Genomic DNA, 19,379 nt, shown 5'->3' on the forward strand with positions numbered 1-19,379 from the left:
ATGCATGATAAACTAATGTTAGATATCTCCATTTTCAGAGAAGTTTCTATTAACAATAGTGTTACTGTGGTTATCTTTCATTTCCATTCAGAATAATTTTGACTAGATGTAGGAGAAATGATGACAAAAGTGTGATGTGATCAAAAGTTTGTAAGGCAGTGGATGGAACTGCAGTTGGATAGAACCATGCATAGAACTAGCACTGCCCTCACGTTGACAGATCGATCACGTGACCGGTGACGCTAGGCAGTTATCTGAATCATAACTTCCTTGTTATTGCCAAAACGTTTGAACCTAGGAGTCGAGGAATGTGTCAACACAGGTAGCTAACATGTTTAATTATACCCTTATTTCTTGCGCCTTGCCACTCTAACTGTTTAATAACCTGACATCTAGATAGCAGGACTTGTTTCGCTACTACCAAGATCTGAGCCTCCAAGTGACACGGACTGGTTAGCTAGCAGGCATTTTTCGAGTTTATGTGGTATTGTTAACATTAGAATATTAACGTTAAGAAAATGGGCTGGCATATCTGTGTTAAGTAATCAGTAGTGCAACAGCACCCATGGTTTCAAAAACAACGATTCTGACAGTGTCTGTTAATGTTTGCATTATCAAATGTATGCTAACGTTGCAATGGTAACGTTAGGTCTAATGCATCTGCAGTGATTGTCTGACATCTTCCATCTGACGTTAGCTGGCTAGGTTGGTATTTGGTATTACATGTTGGAAATTCGTCAGTTTCTCTTGTGGTCATAACCACTGAGTGTATGAATGTCGTAGAAGGTTGAATTTACCATTGTTTAACTTAAGTTAACATTACTTGCTAACTTGGATAACTTAGATTGCTAGGATAAGTTAGCTACCGATAGCAATCCTAATAGCTGGTTTGTTGGCTTTATGGTGTAAGTGGTAACTGCTATCCAATAACGTCATCTGTTAACATTTGTGTGACTGATTTAACCACTAGATTTTCAGTAAACGTTAACGCTATTTTCATTGTGAATGAATTAAGTCAGGCTAGCCAGCTAGTTACCGACGTAGCGATATTTAGTTGCTGTTACGTAATTTGACATGCAAATCCACCACGCTAGCTTTTGTCAGTCTGATATTATCAGACAGACATAAGGACTGTGAGAATGCCTGTGGTGCAAACTCAACGCGATGTCTTTGAGTTTATCTTGCTTGACAAAACATTTATATTCAACCTCGTCAAAAGTACACCTCCCTAGATATGAAACAGCATGACTTCAATCTGCTTCAATACAGTTGGCATTAACGTTACAATGATCGCAATGATGGATAACGTTAGCTGTTTGATTCCGAGTGATGCAGGATGTGCTTATTTAGCCAATCTAGGAAATGTTAGCTAGATTATCGTTATTTGAAATCCAAATGCTAATTTACGTGGCAAAGGGAAGTGGTTGTAATAATACAGTTTTTTAAAGATATGTTTGTTTGGGGTTTGGATGGATGAACCTGTGGCAGCAGCGTGAGCTTTTGTTGTCCAGCCCAATCCTGAAGTTCACACACGCTGCAGTCTCATCCTAAGGACATTGTGCCGTTTGGAGTGGCCCTGCCCCTAGCAGATTGGAGCTGCTTAGATGGGGGATTAGTGAGAAGGCAGAGTTTTATTTAACTGCACAGGGGAAGGTTCCTTATCTCGTCATGGCCACACGTCAACCTGCCCCACCCCTCCCAGTTATCCCATGCCTTTCTCACCTCACTGTCATTCTGAAAATACCACTTAGCGTAGCACAGAAGCTTGGGACCAGGGCTGGTCACACAGTCTACCCCGCCCTCCATACTAGTATGATTTCTTCTGTCTATTTCTGTCTAATGCCAGCATTTTCGCTCTCCCTTGCAGGCTTGTCGTTCTCGGTGAAGGGAGAAGGCAGGGCAACCTAGCCTGAAGCTCTCCCTGGCCTCTCTCCCTTGACGCCTCCATCCATTCTCTATCTCCTGTTTGGTCTTTCTCCCTCTCCCTGTCTTCTGGAGCCATGATGCTGTGTTGGGGCAGTGCGTCTGCAGGACAGCTCGGTGTGGGAGAGTCAGAGAGCCCTGTTCTGGAGCCACAGTCCTGCCGGGTGTTTAGCGGACGGCTGCTGAAGGACGTGGCCTGTGGGGGACAACACTCGCTCTTCCTGTTGCGTGATGGGAGTGTGTACACATGTGGCTCCAACTGCAATGGACAGCTGGGCCACGAGAAGACCGGAAGTATGCCAGGTGAGTGGCACACTCTCACTCACAGGCTTCCACTCACTCACATTACATGGGCAGAACACTAACAGGAAACATACAGTAGCATCCCAAACACACACCAGAGCCACACATACTGTACACTCACTCGTCACACATTCACATGTTTGTTATGGTTATGGGCTTTTGTCCAAAGCAAATGATGGCTCTGAGACTGCAGTATACCAAATGCTGTCAGGTTGTCTTATTCACATGGACTTCATTTGTAGTTGCTGCTACAAAACATAGGAGCATGCACACAGAGTTACTGATTTGCAATGTAGTAATGTAATGTGTAGTGCGCTAGTTCTGTGAGTGTTTCTGTGACCAGTTGGCATTGAAATATCTCCTTACCTCTGGTAGAAGTAATAATCTTTATCATAAGTGTCATCAGATGTGATAGTGTAGTTAAAATACCAGGCTGTCTATATCATCTATGAGCTTGGTGATGAAGATTGTGTTCGTTGAAATTACCTCGGGTCCAGCATAGGGAGGGTTCGCATTAATCCCCGTAGGCTACTCATTGTATGATATGAACTTTGGATTAATGGTGAAACAGCAAAATGTTCCGGAATGCATGACAGTTCTTTCCAGGTGTCTAATCCTTCACAGGCCACGGGCTTGTTGTCTCTTTTCAGGGAACACACACAGCTTCACGTGCAGATGGCCTCGGCCAATCCTCTGCTGTGTTTTGGTCAGGTGTGGCTGCATGTGAGTGGGCCGGTTGTGTGCTAGCGGTAGCGCGAGAGAGAGCAGATTGTGAGAAATCGGAATGAGCCATAGGCCCTAGTAAAAACAAATGGCCCAAAAAGATCAGGCAAGTGACATTGCTGTTTGCTTCCCCTGGAGCCTGTGATGTCACCCTCTCTGTCCTTGTGAGCGTGTCTGTGTGATGTTGCTATTTTTTGTGTCAGGCTTGCTGTGACGGCCATGCACCTAGTGCCTACCCCTCGTAAATGTGCATGTTTGCAGCACCTTGCTGGGGGACTCTGAAATGTGGCTTCTCTGATCTCTTGTATCTGTCTACCTGCCAGGTGAGGCGGCTTTTTCAAGTGTGAGAAAGCCTCCCTTGGCCCATGGTGTAGCACGCTGTTCGCAGCATTGCACGCCAGCCATCTCACCACAAGCTGAATCGGTGGCCACACATACATTTCCTCTGAGATTCGTACACAGAGAGGATGCATTATTTAAGCCATACCTCAGGCTGAAGGCTTGAATCCAGTGCCTTTTAAAAGCCAACTATAGTTCTCTTTCAGCCTGATTTGGCTGAGAAGGACACACGGAAAGGATGGGCACTTGTAGTGGAAGATCCGGGCTGCATTTTTATTTTTACTTTCTATTATTAAGCTGGTGATAGACGCAAGAAAAGCTTTGGGGAAATTCCAGATATGCCCACACTGCTGGTTTCAGATCAGTTTGTTTGATTGCTGGGAACTTAAGTGCAGCAGTGAATGAAAATACATGCGACATGTTTAATTATTTAACATATACAGCAACATACTCTTCTCACAAAAAGTCAGGCATATTTGGCTTTTGGGGGAAATGTCAGGATGAACCTAAAATCCTCTGTAACCTTTACAGGTGAACTCAGTGTGACCTTCTCTAAACTTTCTGTTCAGTACTTTCTGTACTGAAACATTACATTTCACCCGAAAGCCCATATCACTTTTTGTGAGTAGTATATTTAATGGTCCTGATCGGTCGATTGGTTACAATTCCAAGTACAATTGAAGAGTTCTTTATAATGCTGGAAACCGCCAGTGTCTTCACGGTTCACTTTAAAGTCTCTGTCTGCTGAACTGAAAATGTGTTTCTGCTGGTTTTCTGTTTATCTTGTGACCATTAAAGAAATGAAAGCTGTAACTTCTGTTTTTTTATAAACACTTTTAGTATATTATGGATACACTGTCCTCTCTGTTGGGTGCGCAAGTAAACTCCAAAGATGTAGGGCTGTGTTAGAGCTACTGCTGAACATCACGTTGCTCAGTCGTCTGCATGAATCATCTGCACATGATGCGCTGAGTTGTGCTTTTTTAATGGTGATGCTAATTAGCCCTCTTTTTCCCCCCTCTGTCATTAAGGGTAAGGCCTGCCTGACACATGAACACATGGCAGTCCAAGAGCACTAAAAATAGAGGGCTTAGCATAGTAGTTCTGAACACACGCGGTCTAGGTCACGCCGGTTCAGAGCATGCTGCAGACACTTGAGTGACTTCTGGTAGGGACGAGGGAGCCATCACATAGCAAGAGCAGCCCATACAGGGACATTGCTGCTGGACGTAGAGAAAATGTGATGCTGATAACGGTCTCTTTCTTTTTGTCTTTCTTCCTCCTCCCCTCCGTGTTTGTCTTCCGTCTCTCCAGAGCTGGTGGGAGCTCTGGACGCCCAGAAGATTGCTGGTGTGGCGTGCGGCTCTGCCCACTCGCTGGCGGTGAACGAGCAGGGCCAGGTGTTCACCTGGGGGGCTGGCAGTGAAGGCCAGCTGGGGCTGGGCACAGCAGAAGAGGCCGTCAGAGTGCCCAGGTAGAGTACCCCGCTGGCTGCGTCTCATCAGAAGAATAGCGCACACTGCCGCACAGGCAAAAGGATAGGCAACTGCCCACTTCCCTCTAGATATAATATGTCACCATTGTTATTTTAGTAATATGTTATTCTCACCAAAACATGATAAGGGAGTCACACTTGAGCATGTAACTTCATCTGTTTGCTATTTTTTCCTACAGTATGTCACTTGTTTAGTGTATTGTAGGCAGGGTTTTGTGAAAAAGTAATCTCATAGTCTTGAAGTTTTCATTGGGAGTGTCTTGAGCTTAGAACTTCTGCCTGTTACCGAATTAACATTGTTCATCTCATATTGGTGTGTTGTGTATTTCATATTGCCTGAACTGGAGGTGATGTTGATCACAGCCAATGTTTTTCAGGTTGATCAAGAAGCTGTGTGAGCATCGGATCACGCAGGTGATGTGTGGCAACCAGCACTGCATCGCACTCTCCAAAGGTAGACTTTACAACCATGCAATTTCTCCTTTGGTTTCAGTGAAGTCACTTCACTGCCGATGATGCCATTCAGACAAACATCCAATTTAGGGATTACTGTATGTGTGCTGATTGTTATTTTTTCGTTTCACTGACACATTGGAGCCTCTTGAGCCTTTAAAAGGCAATTTGGGAATCAATCAACAGGGAAAGCATAAAACAATGATTCATCTGCATGTTATATGTCCTGCTTCTGCCACACATTTCCAGTTGAGTCACACAAATGGAATTCTTGCCCTGATCTCTTCCCTCTAACTCTGTGTCCAGACGGGCAGTTGTTCACGTGGGGCCAGAACTCCAACGGTCAGCTGGGTCTGGGCAAGGGGGAGCCCAGCACCATGTCCCCCCAACCCCTCAAGTCTCTGGCGGGGATCCCCCTGTCTCAGATCAGTGCTGGAGGAGACCACAGCTTTGCCCTGTCCCTCTCAGGGGCCGTGTTTGGCTGGGGCAAGAACAGCGCTGGGCAGCTGGGCCTGAATGATGAACAAGGTAAACATAATGGGAGTTCCAACAAAAGTCAGCATGCTTTCAATCTTTCTTTTTTTATATAATGCAGATTTACAGTTTGGTAATAAGCACAATATTGGACAGAAAAGGTTGTGAAAAGGATGAATTTGCCTTTTTATAAGGTAGTGATGTACAGGTACAGTATGAGGACGGGCTTGGAGTTCCCAAGAATGAGGTGAACAGTGCATATGCATTATTCTCTCTCTTAGATCAGAAATGAAACCATGTCCTCTGTTTACAATACAAAGTATCCGTTGGAGCAAGCGCTAATCTGAAACAGGTTTTCCATCAGATCTTAAAACCAATACAAGATAAACTACTAGCCCTTCAACTAGCCCTGATTGTTCAGATCCACACATGTTAAAGGTTCTTGTGGGTTTTATTGGGCTCGTATTCAGAATCATTGTAGGTTCAGGACATGTCTATGTTTTGGTTGTTTCCCCAGATCGTGCAGTCCCTTGCCACATAAAATTCCTAAGGTCACAGAAAGTGGTCTACATCAGCTGTGGGGAAGAGCATACGGCAGCGTTAACAAAGGTGTGTGGGACATCTCTTGCTCTGGCATACAAGAGCTTTTGAAGTCGTAATTTCCATGTGAAGAATTCTTGTTTGTCTTATACAATTGTAGAAATGTGCAAAGTAATCAATATAGAAGGAATAGCAAGAACTTTCTAATTAGATAATCATCATCTTCAGTCCTTACTCACTGCAGGGAACATGCCCACATTTACACCTTCTGTTTATCTTCCCATCATGTGTGTGTGTGTGTGTGTGCGCTGGGGCAGGACGGAGGTTTGTTTACATTTGGAAACGGCTCCTGGGGCCAGCTGGGCCACGACTCCACCAACAATGAGCCCCTCCCTCGTAGAGTCCTGGAGCTCATGGGCACGGAGGTGTCCCAGATCGCCTGTGGCAGGTACATCCCGAACACCCCCATATACGCCGAACACCCCCAAACACCCCCATATACCCCCAACAGCAGACATCACCCCTCAGCTCCTCTCCCTCCAGACCCTGGAGCCCCACTCCCCCAGAGGAGGGTCATAACGGCCGTGTACAGACTGTTACGTGAGGGTTTGAATAGTCCGATTTTGAGCGAAACATGTGCAATACATATTCAAGTATGAGTCGCACTGATTCGCAATGAAATAGCCTTCTTTGTGATGATGCTAAAACAGTTTGTTATAGCCAAGTTAATATCTAATAACTATGATGGTCCTATTATTGTAATATTATATTCTTCTTTGGCGTTTATTATTCATTTAATTGGAAAGATGCAAAAAGAGGTTAATTGAACTGAACACCACAACAAAAGATGGTTTGTTTGCCTGTTTTCATAGAGTGATGCCTGACAGTATGTGAACCCCTTGAACAGTTTTCTGTTGTTTTATCATGATTTTTTTATCATCAGTTTTTAAATATGAACTGTCTGGTGTGTATATTTATCTAATGGACTTAGTTAGAGGGTACTATGGAATTCTATAATAAGTTCCATGGTTGGAAATAATGTTGTCTAATTGATGAGGTCTATTCATGTGTTTTTGTAGCCTATGTTTTGGAATAAGTTGAAAGCACTTACTGTGAACGAAAGAGAATGGACAAAGATCAGTTCGTTTTTGCAGACTTGCAAACTTACAAAAACGTAAAAAATGCCATCTCTGGCACATTAGCTATCAAAACGGTACATCTTATATTGGAAATAGAGGGTGGAAATACAGGCTACTAATGGCATCAGCAAGTACTGTAGCTTACAATTCTAAAACTGGTCTAGGTTGCCTTCTCATGAAGTTGAATTGTTGTCGGTTTGGTAGGCCTATTTTATTAACGATAACATTGACTTAACATAGTTTGAATCATGAAATGAGCTCTCTCTGGACTCCAAATATCAATTCAGTAAATTACTTACAGTATGATACATAGCCTAGGCAACTGCTTTAGACACCCTACCATGATGTGTTAGTAATGATACACTATTTGCAGCCAATATCGCGCAGGTGTTTTGGCTATTCATAGCCACGTGACTACCATGGATACCTGGACGAATGACAGTTTGATAAGTAGTTAAAAAAACCTGGCAAAACTGGCGATGTCCTGGCAAGATCCTTGATTCGTTTGGCAGGTTTCATTGCTGGAGAATGATGCCCAGCAGCCAGTAGTTGTAGTGATGTAGCGAAGCATGAATAGCTAGTCCTACTGTGCTTATTATTTCACATAGGATGGCAGAATGTCCCATTCTAATCATAAAGGGATGTGGACATTTATTTGCCGATATATAGACCACAATTTACTTGCCGATGTATAGACCACAATTTATTAAGGCTAATTGCATGCGATTCGTCTATTCAAATTCACTTCACCAGAGGGTTCTTGCCCATTTCAAAGTCTCCGCCTTGACATAACTTTTCTCAAACCTCTCATAGAGACATTTAACTCGGGGCTATGAAGTAAGCACTCACTTCATCTCACATCACTGAGGTGTAGGCCTAATGATATTTTGAGCCTTGTTAGCTTAAAGTAGCGACTGATTTTGATTTAGTGAATTTGGCTTGCGATATGCTATTTCTTTGTAAAGGCATATTCTGGTCAAACTCAAAACTGCTCTGATTGTTTAGGTCTTCAACAAAATGTTTCCACTTGAAAATAGACACCCAGGTTGTCTTTAGACCCGACTCTTGCATTTAAGCTCACCCTACTGGTTCAAATCAGGAAACTGAGATAACCATGGCAGAAACTTGATTTTGTACTCAGTAAACCATTTTTCAGTTGATATGGACATACATTTTGGATCATTGATTTGCTGTATAATCCAACTATGACCCATTTTTAGTGTCTTGACAGATGCATCCAGATTTTGATTTAAATGGCCAGGTATTTCAAGGAGCGCTGTAGGCACATTTCTTTTCTGTTCCTCGACTGCATTGCGTGCTGTATGAAAGTAGTATGTGGGCTGGGTCTGGCCCGCAGGCTTAAACTAAACTTGAAACAGGTTGTCTGTTCCAGACATCGAATGCCAATATTGGACACTAATCCGGTTTGGGTTGTTGTGGATTCAGTCACTTCCACTTTCAAAAGACACTCTGTCATTGACAGAGCTGTCAGTAGGCTGTTTTTTTGCCCACAATAATATTCTGATGGTGGTAAAATTCTGACAGCATTCCTTTCTTAGTTGCGGGCACAAACTGCTACGCCCGGGCATCCATGCCCTTACCATCCCAGACGGCAGCATTTCCAGTCATTTAGTGTATTTAGTGAAAAAATACAAAGTAAACCGACGGCAAAACTCCACTCGTCTGCTATATTGTGCCTGCTTTGAGGAGGGTCCTTTCTAGCCATTCCCCCACACGTTGATAGATTGGCAGATTTATATTTGTGGATGAAATGGATTGGGCACTGCTGAGCTGTTCTGTATTGCTGACAAGTAAAGCATCCTGAGAAGAGCTTTTCTGAAAGGGCTCAGTGTAGTAAAGATTTTGCAGCATTCCTCTAATTAGACAGACTGGAGGCCCGGAGTAGCCTTTTCTACATGAGGAATTCCGAGGCAGGCACTTTATTTAGATGTTATGTGAGTTGTGGTTTCTGTCTCGCGTCGTGTTGTGTTCTTTCTAGACCGGGGTGCTTTTGTCTGAGAGTGTGTGTTTGGTTTCTGACGTATGTGCTGTACACTGGCGATTTTATTGCATACCTCTGCCCGTGTTTCTAGGCACCACACCCTGGCATTTGTGCCCTCGTCCAGCCTGGTGTACGCCTTTGGCTGCAACGCTGACGGCCAGCTGGGCACTGGCGCCACGGCTGACGCCAAGACCCCAGTTCCTCTCTGCAGCGTACCCCCCTCCTGTATAGCAAGTCTTCAGTCCTCAGGTGAGTTAGTGCAGCTGCAGCTAACAGGCCGATATGGTACACACCCTTACAGAGAGAGTATCCTAACCATATCCCAGTGAGCAGCTGTCACATTAAATGCTCTGTCCACACTGAATCTGTCAATTCCCTTCTATTGCCTTATATTTCTCGTTCAAAATGTCAGAAAAATGCACAGCTTTCGCCTCGTACAGTACATACAATTAGGATATTCCAGTTGAAAATAATTAAATTAAATTGATTATATCGCCAACTCTCAATCACATTGTGTGACAATGCACCACAGCTTTTACCTAAACAAACTCACAAACATACACCTACAGGAAAGTCAACAAATAGTATACACAGGGTTCACACACATGGGCATCTCAGTCCCTCTAGTGGTGAAATGTGTTAAGTGTTAAGGTGTTTTAAAGATGCACTCCAGCCAATGAGAAGGCTTCTCTTTGTTCCTAAAAAATATATATTCAGTTTTTTTCATGAAGAAATCCCTTCATGGCCTTGAAACGGCTTGTATGCATCTCAACCCCCTCTGTCTCATCATCCGTTTGACAGTGTTTGATACTGTATGTTGATATAAGAGTACCAACTCTGGCAAGTTAGCTTGCTCATCTTGTAAAGCTAAATATGCACATGCATCTTCATGAAAACTCTTTTGCCAGAAATTATTTGTAAAACTCCACCCCACAGATGAGTCAGGATTGGGCTGGTAGTAGGTCTTGTCACACGTTAAAGGCACCTAATGGACCTAATGTTTAAATGCGGTATTATTGTGCCTAATGAGAATCAGCGCCTGGTGGTGAGTGGGCATGTGAGTTTCACGTGAGTTTCATTTGCTATTTTGGCGCTGATCAATGATGGGAGACTGGTGGTGCCAAAGCAGCTAATGAAACCTTCTAGACTGTGTCTGTGTGTATGTTCAGCTCTAAAGACATGTCTGGTTTTTTTTTGGTCAAACAAATAGCTTTATCCTATGGGCCAAGTTTTAGAATTTGCTTAAAAGAAATTGCAGTATTTGCGTGTACCACATGTATTACATATATTATACAGGGTACATTATAAACATGATGTACACACGCTGACTATAGATGATGGTGCCAATTGCTTGAAGTAAATTAGCTAAATTAGCCAGTTAGCTAATCTAAGTCTTGCATATAAATAACATAGTAGGTACACCAACTATGTTATGTTTATGTCCTTCTTTCTTGGCAAGGAGATAGCCAGGCGTCCAGGACAGGCAGCTTGAGGGACAGCGTGAGAGACGCTCTCAGCTGCTGCTGGAGAGGCTCAGTACAGGGTAAACAAATGGCTTAAGAGGCACCTCTAGCATCTCTGGCACACACCACAGCTACAGTAGGTAACTAACAAAGTGTGTGACGCTAGTTAGAGACACCTGGGAGGCCCTTTGATAAAGCAGTCGTGCTGAGGTCTTGTATGGTAAGAATGAAATGTGAAATGTGTTTATGAAAAGTGTGAAAATTGTGTCCACTGTCTTCACACGACATTTTGCATGAGAATATTGTATCCATGAATCATTATCGCGGTTTTAAGCCGGGTGGGTGCCTTTTTAAGGTTTCATGTGGAGGAGATTAGAATGCAGATTTTACTGCTTGTGGTCTCATTATTTCAACTCTTCCGCTTTCTCCCTCCATCCTTTGTAGATCCAGAGCATTTCATCATCAGGAAAATCCACTGCGGGGGAGACCACAACTTCCTGTTGTACGGCAGCAATGAAGTGAGTGAATCACTGCTAATGTTAGGCCCTGCCTCCCGTGCTGCCACTTTGACTTGGCTGACCGTTGATAGTATGCAGATGGAGATGCTGGCTTGGTTAAGGGTTGTGTTGACATCAATTCAGGCAGTATTGAGTTTTGGACGATTGGACCAATGTCGCAATAAAGGTGTCATGATGATATGGACAAAATATGACCTTGTTGTTTTGGTTGTGTTGCACGGCTTTGATAAGCCATGCTTTGATTTTTCTTTACCACAAGGGGGTGCTATTATGTAAGCATTATAGGCCTTGAGTGTGCTCGTAAAACACTTCTCACATATTTACATAACTACCCAGAGTGATTATAGTGCCAAAATATAGCAAACTAATAATAAGGAACTCCTCAAAATCCTATCCATGAGTGGAAGGACCAGGAAATGGTTTAGGAGGAAATCATTGTGTTGGTCTTGTGTGTATGTTTGTTTCTTCTCCTGCTTGTTTTCAGTCTGTGTGTTCACTGGGGAGGCAGTCAGCCCAAACAAATGTGTCTGTTGTGTCTGTTTGAGGAGAATGTTTTTGTCAAACACGGAGATCTCACTCCCGCCGCTGCGGCTGCTGCTGCTGTGTTAACAGGACTTGGCGCTCCCCGAGGACTTCCGTGTGATAAACACCACCAGGAGCATCTCGCTAATTAATTACGAGAGCCTGAACATGCTCAGACTGAAGCTGTCCGACACCACAGACTCCAACATAACCAAGTAAGCCAGTGTTGGATCATTGTGATGGACGTGTCTGTGAACTGTAAACTGATCAGCTATCAATCAATTCAAAAGGCCTTCACAGAGTAATATAGACTGCTTTGTCTTCTGTTTCCATAGCGATGCCATTCTATTGCTCTCGTCCACTGCATGTTGGAACGCCAGCTTTCTGGACCAAAGGTGAGCTCCATGCACTCCTCTGTCTGGTGCAGTGCATGTTGGGACATAGTCCAGGGTAAAAGGGTGGACTTGGTTGAGTGTGATGTGTGTGGCTGTGTCGACTCCTCGCTTCTGCCCTCTTGAGAAGATGTTGCGGCCAGAGGATTACATGGTTTAGTGTTTTTCGGCCAGGTCAGATTTTGAGGTTAGTAATAAGAGCCGTGTCTTCAAAAGAAAAACAAAAAAACAAAGCCCTGTGCTGAGTCATGAGTTTAGGTCATGGGAATGATTTATGCGCCTACATCAGCATAATGTCTTCCTAAAATCACGTGGCTATCCCTTAATCTCTCCAGATGAAGCACTATTTTAAAAAACAAAAGCCAAAAAACTTTTGTGTGAACAAGACATTGAGTTGTCTTTTGGCTCACTTCCAAATACAACTCCAAAATATAATACCATTTTTGGAAGTAAATAAAACATAATTTGGAAGAATAATCTTCTTATGTCTCTTCACAACAGTTTGTCTGTCACCTGCCATCCTTTTTTCTGACTGGCTTGGATAGGGCCCCCACCCCACTGGATAAGATCACGTTTAGCCAGAGAGCATTGCAGCACGCTTAGCTCGGGGCTTTGATAGATTTGAATAGATGTGATGTCATGGAATCGCTCTCGTGCCAATACAAGCGATGGATGCAGGTATCGGCTGGCTTTAGAGCACAATCTCTCATATCCATCACCAGGGCTCTGGGCTGTCAGTCCGCTGTTGGCGTCCGGCACAACTTTACAATTAATGTCCATTGTAGGTATGCAGACGGCCGGTTAAATATGCAGGTGTTTTCCCCCCTCGTTTGTTGTGTCCGCTGTGCTTTGGTGCCGGGGTGCCTCCGGCCCTGTTGCCACGGTGAGCAGATCCAGATGAAGGAATCGGCTTAAATACCTGCCGCTTCTGTTTGTTCCCCGCCCTGTCATCCTCGTGTTTATCCTGAGTGCAGCGACAGAGAGGGAAAGATCAGAGATGGGGGGGGGGGGGGGGGGGGGGAACCCAAATCCACCTCGCTGCCCACCACCCCTTCCAGAATTTATCAGCCTTTGCCTCATGCCCAAAATATACCCTAATCTCATCGTACTGCTGCAGGCGAGCCCGGCACATGCCCTCGCTGCTAGAGTGTGCTCAGTTTGACTTTAGTCATCCCGGATTAAGGCCATGCACATCCATATATTGGGATTCAGTTCAGCGTCTATTAGAGAAAGTTTTTAAGGCAAAGACTAGGCTATCGTGCTATTGTTTTGAGTAATAATATGAAAGTACAATAACATTGAGTTATATATGGATATATGGCATATACTGTATATTTAGATATCTGTAAATTACTTCATTAAAGTGCATTTTGTTGTCATCAGTTTGACATCTGTACTTCTATTTTCAACAGTGATGATGGCCACTTCAAAACCAACCCCAAGATCCCAGGCATTGACCTCAGCTCTGTGCGCCTGCTGTTTGACCTGCTCATGAAGCCAGACTTCGCTAGACTGTTGGAGCAGGTACAGTGACCATAGCAAAGCCTCATCGCAGACTCTCACGCTGATGTACTGTACTTCAAACACACTTTCAATGTTGCTAGCTGGGGGCAGGGGGGGGGGGGACGGGACAAAAGCACAACACGGTACTGTACTATACACTGTGTATGTTGCTCAGTGGTCAGGCCAAGGGGCTGTTGGACGGGAGCAGGATGTTTAGGTGCTTGACGGGCCAAAAGGAATAAACTGTTTTGCAGTCTGGTAGTGACCGGTCAGATGCTGCTTTGTCTCCTGCCAGATGATAGAGGAGCTAAAGGAATCTGAGCTGGGTGGGTGGAGGCTCTGGTGGTGGTGGTGGTGACTTTGTAGGTTCTGCAAAGAAGTGAGAGAGGCACCACAGATGTCCTTACTGTATTTGATGCACAGCATTGTGTGCCATTGTCTTGCAGCTTTTACGTGCCAGACAGTGATGAAGTTAGTCAGGATGCACTGTATTGACCGAGAGAGGCTTTCCTCTGTGCACACACCAAGCTTTTGACAATAGTTCACAACACGACCACAGATGAGGCAGTGGATGCAGTCACTGCCCGCCTGTCCTGAGGTCAACAATCGGTTTCTTTGTCTCCCCCACATTCACAGACACATTGTTGTGCTGTCACCAGTCCGCCAGCCTCTCCGCCAGCCTCTCCACCAGCCTCTCCACCTCTCCTCTCTATCATCATTGTTGACGATGAGACCCACCACTCTTGTGTCATCTGCAAACCTGATGATGTGATTTGGTCTGTGTGTTGCCACAACTTTTGAGTCAGGAAACTGAGCAGCAGTGGACTGGGGGCCCAGCCTCGTGCGTGTGTGTGTGTGTGTGGTTGGGGGGTTGTTGGGGCTGGTTGTTATTGTGCCAGGGTTGCCAGGTCAGACTGATTGCAGACTACGGGTCACAGAGTAAAAGAATTCAGTTACAGAGAGAGCCGACCCAAGTTTCAATCAATTAGCAGCACTCCTCAGTACTTTTCAGCACTCTTCAGTACTTTTCATTCGCATAATTAGTGAACTCCTCTAGAGTTATTAGTGTCACTGTTAGAGGATGCATATCCGACCGTGTCTCAGTCAGTGAATATCATACTAGTCTTGAGGAGCTGAGATGGCTGCGCTCGGCCATATTCTCGCCTCATTTTAAAATGCTCTGGCATGTTTCAAAAGTGGTCTGTATGAAAGATTTGGCACACCAGAGATGTGGTCCGATGTTCAGCCTTGTACAGACCTTGGACGTCCATGTTTAAACAGGATCTAATGCATTCTGCCCACGTGTGGCGTAGTTGACGTGTTCTGATCCGGTTCTGGGGAAGCGGCGTAGAGGTTTGTTTGTTTTGACTCCAGGGCGATGGCAGAATCCCAGGCTGCAGTACATGGCCTTTAGTGGTCAGCTCTGGGACTGAGTCACCGCTCGTTTAGCTCTCCTCCCCCCAGCTCTCCTCTGCTCCATAGTAAGCAGCTCTGATCTGGTGTGTGTTTGCCTGCTGTGGTGCCGAGATTAGACAGTACACACACCACTGGGCTGCCCCCCAACCCCCCTGCACATACACACACACACACGTACACACACGCACACACACGCACACACACGCACACACGCACGCACACACACACACAGCTCCCAGAACAGCACTGACTCATGTAGTGTGGAGCCAGACAGCTAATACTAATGTGTGCAGGATTTTCTGGCCCACAGCTCAAGAGGATTCATGATTCTGTTTGATGTCCAGACAGTGCGTTTGTTTATTTGTTTGTTATTTTCACGTCTTTATTCCTTTCTTTTTGGGATTTCTGACTCTGGACGTGGTTAGAACTTGTTTTGTGAGATGATGTTTGTCTTCTTACACCATGTTGTTTTATATGCTTTATTATACTTTATAGGATGCTAGGTTGCTCTCCTTGGCTGGAGTATTGAATGCATCTTTCTGATCAACAATTTTTAATTCAAGCGAAGATGCAATTTTACTCCCATTATCAGACATGGATGTGAGATCTATGTAGTCATTAGCCCTTTTGTTATTGTGTCCTCATGTAGTTCTTGTTTAAATGAATATAATTCTTGTGGATCACTTCTAAGACCCATATCCTGTATGATTATTAATTTAGGTTGGTTGAGTGCTTATGTGTATCACGTATCTTTAGGCCAGGTGAAGGGCAAGGCATAGGATACGGTGAAACAAAAGAGAATGGCCACACACTGGAGTAGCTCCAACAGGATCTTAACGTCTGGGAGCTACTCCGATGTGCCGACATTCTGTTCTGTTTCAGTAATGATAATGTATTTGAAAAAAATGCAGCCTTTGCCATGCAGCCAACAGGCTGTGATCTAGAGCCCTGCTGAGTCCTGCTCTGTGGTGCCTCCAGCCGTATGCTAACTCATCTGACTGTCATACTCGCATGCCTTTGAGCCCCTCCATGTGCTGAATCAGGCTAATTAGGTAGCGGCTACTAATTAGCCTGTGCTGGAGAGTAGATGGCTAGCAGCAGGGTTTAGCACCCAGGCGCTTGAGAGTTCTGAGAGAGTGTGTGTGTGTGTGTGTGTGTGTGTGTGTGTGTGTGTGTGTGTGTGTGTGTGTGTGTGTGTGTGTGTGTGTGTGTGTGTGTGTGTGTGTGTGTGTGTGTGTGTGTGTGTGTGTGTGTGTGTGTGTGTGTGTGTGTGTGTGTGTGTGTGTGTTCGTGTTCATTCATTCCTCCTCTACCTCAGGCCACCAAGAGCTTTGAGAGCCTGCTGATCCCCCAGCTGCCCTGCTCCCCGCCGGACGTGGAGGCCATGCGCATCTACCTGATCCTGTCCGAGTGCCCCGCTCTGCAGGACTCCAAGAACTACATCTCTCTCACCATCCCCCTTGCCATGGCCATCCTCCGGCTCGACGCCAACCCCAGCAAAGTGCTCGGTAAGCTTCCTTTCCACAGTTGCTCCACACCTTGGGTGCCTCTCATTCAGCGTTTATACATCCTCCCTTCCTCCTCGGGCCTCGACCCTCACTGAGCTCGGTAAGCTTCCTTTCCACAGTTGCTTGCTACACACCTTGTTTCTCGTCTGTAGATGTATCCTCATCATCATCAGCCGTTTTTTTTTTTTTAATTCAGGGAGAAATTGATTGAGCATCAAGCTCTTTTACAGCAATGCCCTGAGTTAGAAAACCTACAACAACAATCATCAAAATAGCAAAACAAAAACAATAATGAAAAAAAGATACAAAAGGAAAATAATGAAATAATAATACATGAATAATTAAGAAACATAAGACAACAGAGGCCAGACCTAGTATGGAGAGCGGGCAGCCATCTTGGAGCACCTTGTTGTGACATGACCACTGCAGTGAGGGATACTGATGCCCTTCCTGTCTTCCAGATAACTGGTGGTCGCTGGTGGACTGCGAGGTCTTCTCCAGGCTGGTGGAGCTGTACAAAAGCATAGTGGTGTTCCTGCTGACCGGAGGGAAAGCCCTGCTCATCCCTGCCTTTCTGGAGAGCTACATTAGCGCTACGCTAAGACTCCTGGAAAAACTCCACAAGGTAATACTGCTAGGAAAGAGCCTCAGTAATCCTGGAGTTTATGTTCAAGTGAATGAAGAATCATTATTTTACTCAGTTAAAACTGCTACCAACAGACATGGAAAAGTGTGAGATTGAGAGTGCATGGAGTGAGTCCGGGTGGATCAGTTTGGTTTGCTGAGCGTGCCTCATGCCGATGCTCTGTCCCCCTGTGACAGGTGAACCTGAAGGCTCACCATGTGGAGTACAACTGCTTCTACATCCCCGACATCACCAGCCTGGTGGACATCCAGGAAGACTACCTCAAGTGGTTTCTGAGCAAAGCTGAGATTGTGAGCAACTTCTCTTCTCCTGTTTGTCTCTTGTACTATCACTTTCTTTTTCTTTCTCTCTCAAGTGTTACTTGCTTTTCAACTGACATAGATTGTGTCAAGTGACGGCGCTGTTCTTAGCTTGAATGTTGTGAATATGTATGTATGTATGTATCTAGGTACTACGTAGTGTATGCTGCACTTGTTTAAAAAGAACAGGTCCAACCCTGTACACAGTTGTGAAACAGAGACTTGCTGTGGAATTTTGGATCTTTCTGGAGTGTGTGTGGGTGTGTACACACATTGATGTAGTTTCTTGGATGTTGTTTCTGGAAAATCTTTCAGTTGGTCTTTCCAAGGACTTAGACAGTCTTCGGCTGCAGCTGTCAACCATAGGCACACTGTGGAATTTAGGGCATGACTGTGAGTGTGTGATTGTTTGTGTGTGCATGTCTGCGTGTGCGCGTGTGTGTGTGTGAGTGTGTGTGTGTGTGTGTGTGTGTGTGTGTGTGTGACTGTGTGTGCATGTGACAGTGGGCATGGACTTGGACCCTCCAATAGCAGCTGACCAATGCTGAGGAGACACTGATCTTCCCTGAGAAATAAGTGGTCCTGTGGCCCACGTCTTGAGAACAGACTATAGGTTTTCAGGAGCTTGTCTTTCAAAGCATTCAGTGGCAAATTGCCATATCCAGTGTGACTCGGTTATCTCACTTTTCATTCATTCAGACATGACCACTGCCACCTGAGTCCCACAGCTCACTTGGATTGCATAACCCCATCAGCTGCATGCATAAGCGCATCTCTGAGCACTCTCTCCGTCTGAGTCAGGGATCCCACTGATTCTTTTCTACTCTCTTTCTCTCCACAGAAAATGAGAACCCCTGCAGTACAGGTATGGGATGTCCCCTTTGAATGTCTTTTTTTAAAACAGGAAGAAAGCAACCAATTTACTAAACCCAGAGTCTCTTCATGTCCCAGTTCGTGTTCTCTTGATTCACTGGCTTTTCAGACTGCTGTTATCATTGCTCTCTCTCTCTCTCTCTCTCTCTCTCTCTCTCTCTCTCTCTCTCTCTCTCTCTCTCTCTCTGTCTGTCTTCCTGATGTAGTGTGAGTTTATGAATTGCTCTCTCCCTCTCTATTTCTGATGTAGTGTGTGTGAGTGTATGAATTGGCCCCACTCCTCTTGATATGGTCAGATGGGTGGTGGTGCAGGTGCCAGTGGAATTAAGCAGTAGGCACACACTGCCCAAGCAGATCCACTCTAACAGAGTCTGTGTGTGTGTGTGTGTGTGTGTGTGTGTCTTTCAGAATTCTGTAACCCTATGTGCCTATCCGTTCATATTGAACGCTCAAGCAAAGACAACCATGCTGCAAACAGATGCCGAACTGCAAATGCAGGTATAGGACTAACAGCCATCTTTTCCAAAATAACTTGGGAACACTTGACATTTTTTCACACATACTGCCTTATACACGTAAATCAGAGCATATCTCAAACTGAGTTGAGGCCTGTTTTTGAAAGCAAAGATGAACTAAAGCTAGTTTAAGAACTTGCCATTTTGCTTATTGATCCTGTTGGTCCTAAGCACACACACTTGGGTGGGTCAGTGAAATACTCCCAACACTCCACAAGATGACTTTAGTTCATTGGTTCATGCTCAAGACATTATGCTTGTTGTGAACTACAAGTCTGTACTGTATGTGTAAATGTGTAAACCACATTCCAAAACCATCACGGGTCATTCCTG

The 19,379-nt window shown here is 44.8% G+C and overlaps 1 protein-coding gene across 2 annotated transcripts in view; it reads left to right on the forward strand.

Annotated features, from left to right (window-relative positions):
- Positions 1–231: 231 nt before the first annotated feature.
- The window catches only part of LOC134067626 (probable E3 ubiquitin-protein ligase HERC3), a 32,357-nt gene continuing 13,209 nt past the window's right edge, over positions 232–19,379 (forward strand). The window contains exons 1-18 of one of the 2 annotated variants that reach the window (XM_062523003.1): positions 232–322; positions 1,868–2,226; positions 4,603–4,762; positions 5,161–5,237; positions 5,543–5,764; positions 6,228–6,319; positions 6,568–6,698; positions 9,483–9,640; positions 10,851–10,934; positions 11,299–11,372; positions 11,985–12,109; positions 12,230–12,289; positions 13,699–13,810; positions 16,524–16,713; positions 17,175–17,338; positions 17,536–17,649; positions 18,500–18,523; positions 18,940–19,029. In XM_062523003.1, the coding sequence (XP_062378987.1) occupies positions 2,001–2,226; positions 4,603–4,762; positions 5,161–5,237; positions 5,543–5,764; positions 6,228–6,319; positions 6,568–6,698; positions 9,483–9,640; positions 10,851–10,934; positions 11,299–11,372; positions 11,985–12,109; positions 12,230–12,289; positions 13,699–13,810; positions 16,524–16,713; positions 17,175–17,338; positions 17,536–17,649; positions 18,500–18,523; positions 18,940–19,029 (2,103 nt within the window). In that variant the 5' untranslated portion in view covers positions 232–322; positions 1,868–2,000. The remainder of the gene's footprint in view (positions 323–1,867; positions 2,227–4,602; positions 4,763–5,160; positions 5,238–5,542; positions 5,765–6,227; positions 6,320–6,567; positions 6,699–9,482; positions 9,641–10,850; positions 10,935–11,298; positions 11,373–11,984; positions 12,110–12,229; positions 12,290–13,698; positions 13,811–16,523; positions 16,714–17,174; positions 17,339–17,535; positions 17,650–18,499; positions 18,524–18,939; positions 19,030–19,379) is intronic. The other variant, XM_062523012.1, reaches the window with a different exon arrangement.

This window comes from Sardina pilchardus, chromosome 2, assembly GCF_963854185.1.
Source record: "Sardina pilchardus chromosome 2, fSarPil1.1, whole genome shotgun sequence".
Classification (NCBI taxonomy): Eukaryota; Metazoa; Chordata; class Actinopteri; order Clupeiformes; family Clupeidae; genus Sardina; species Sardina pilchardus.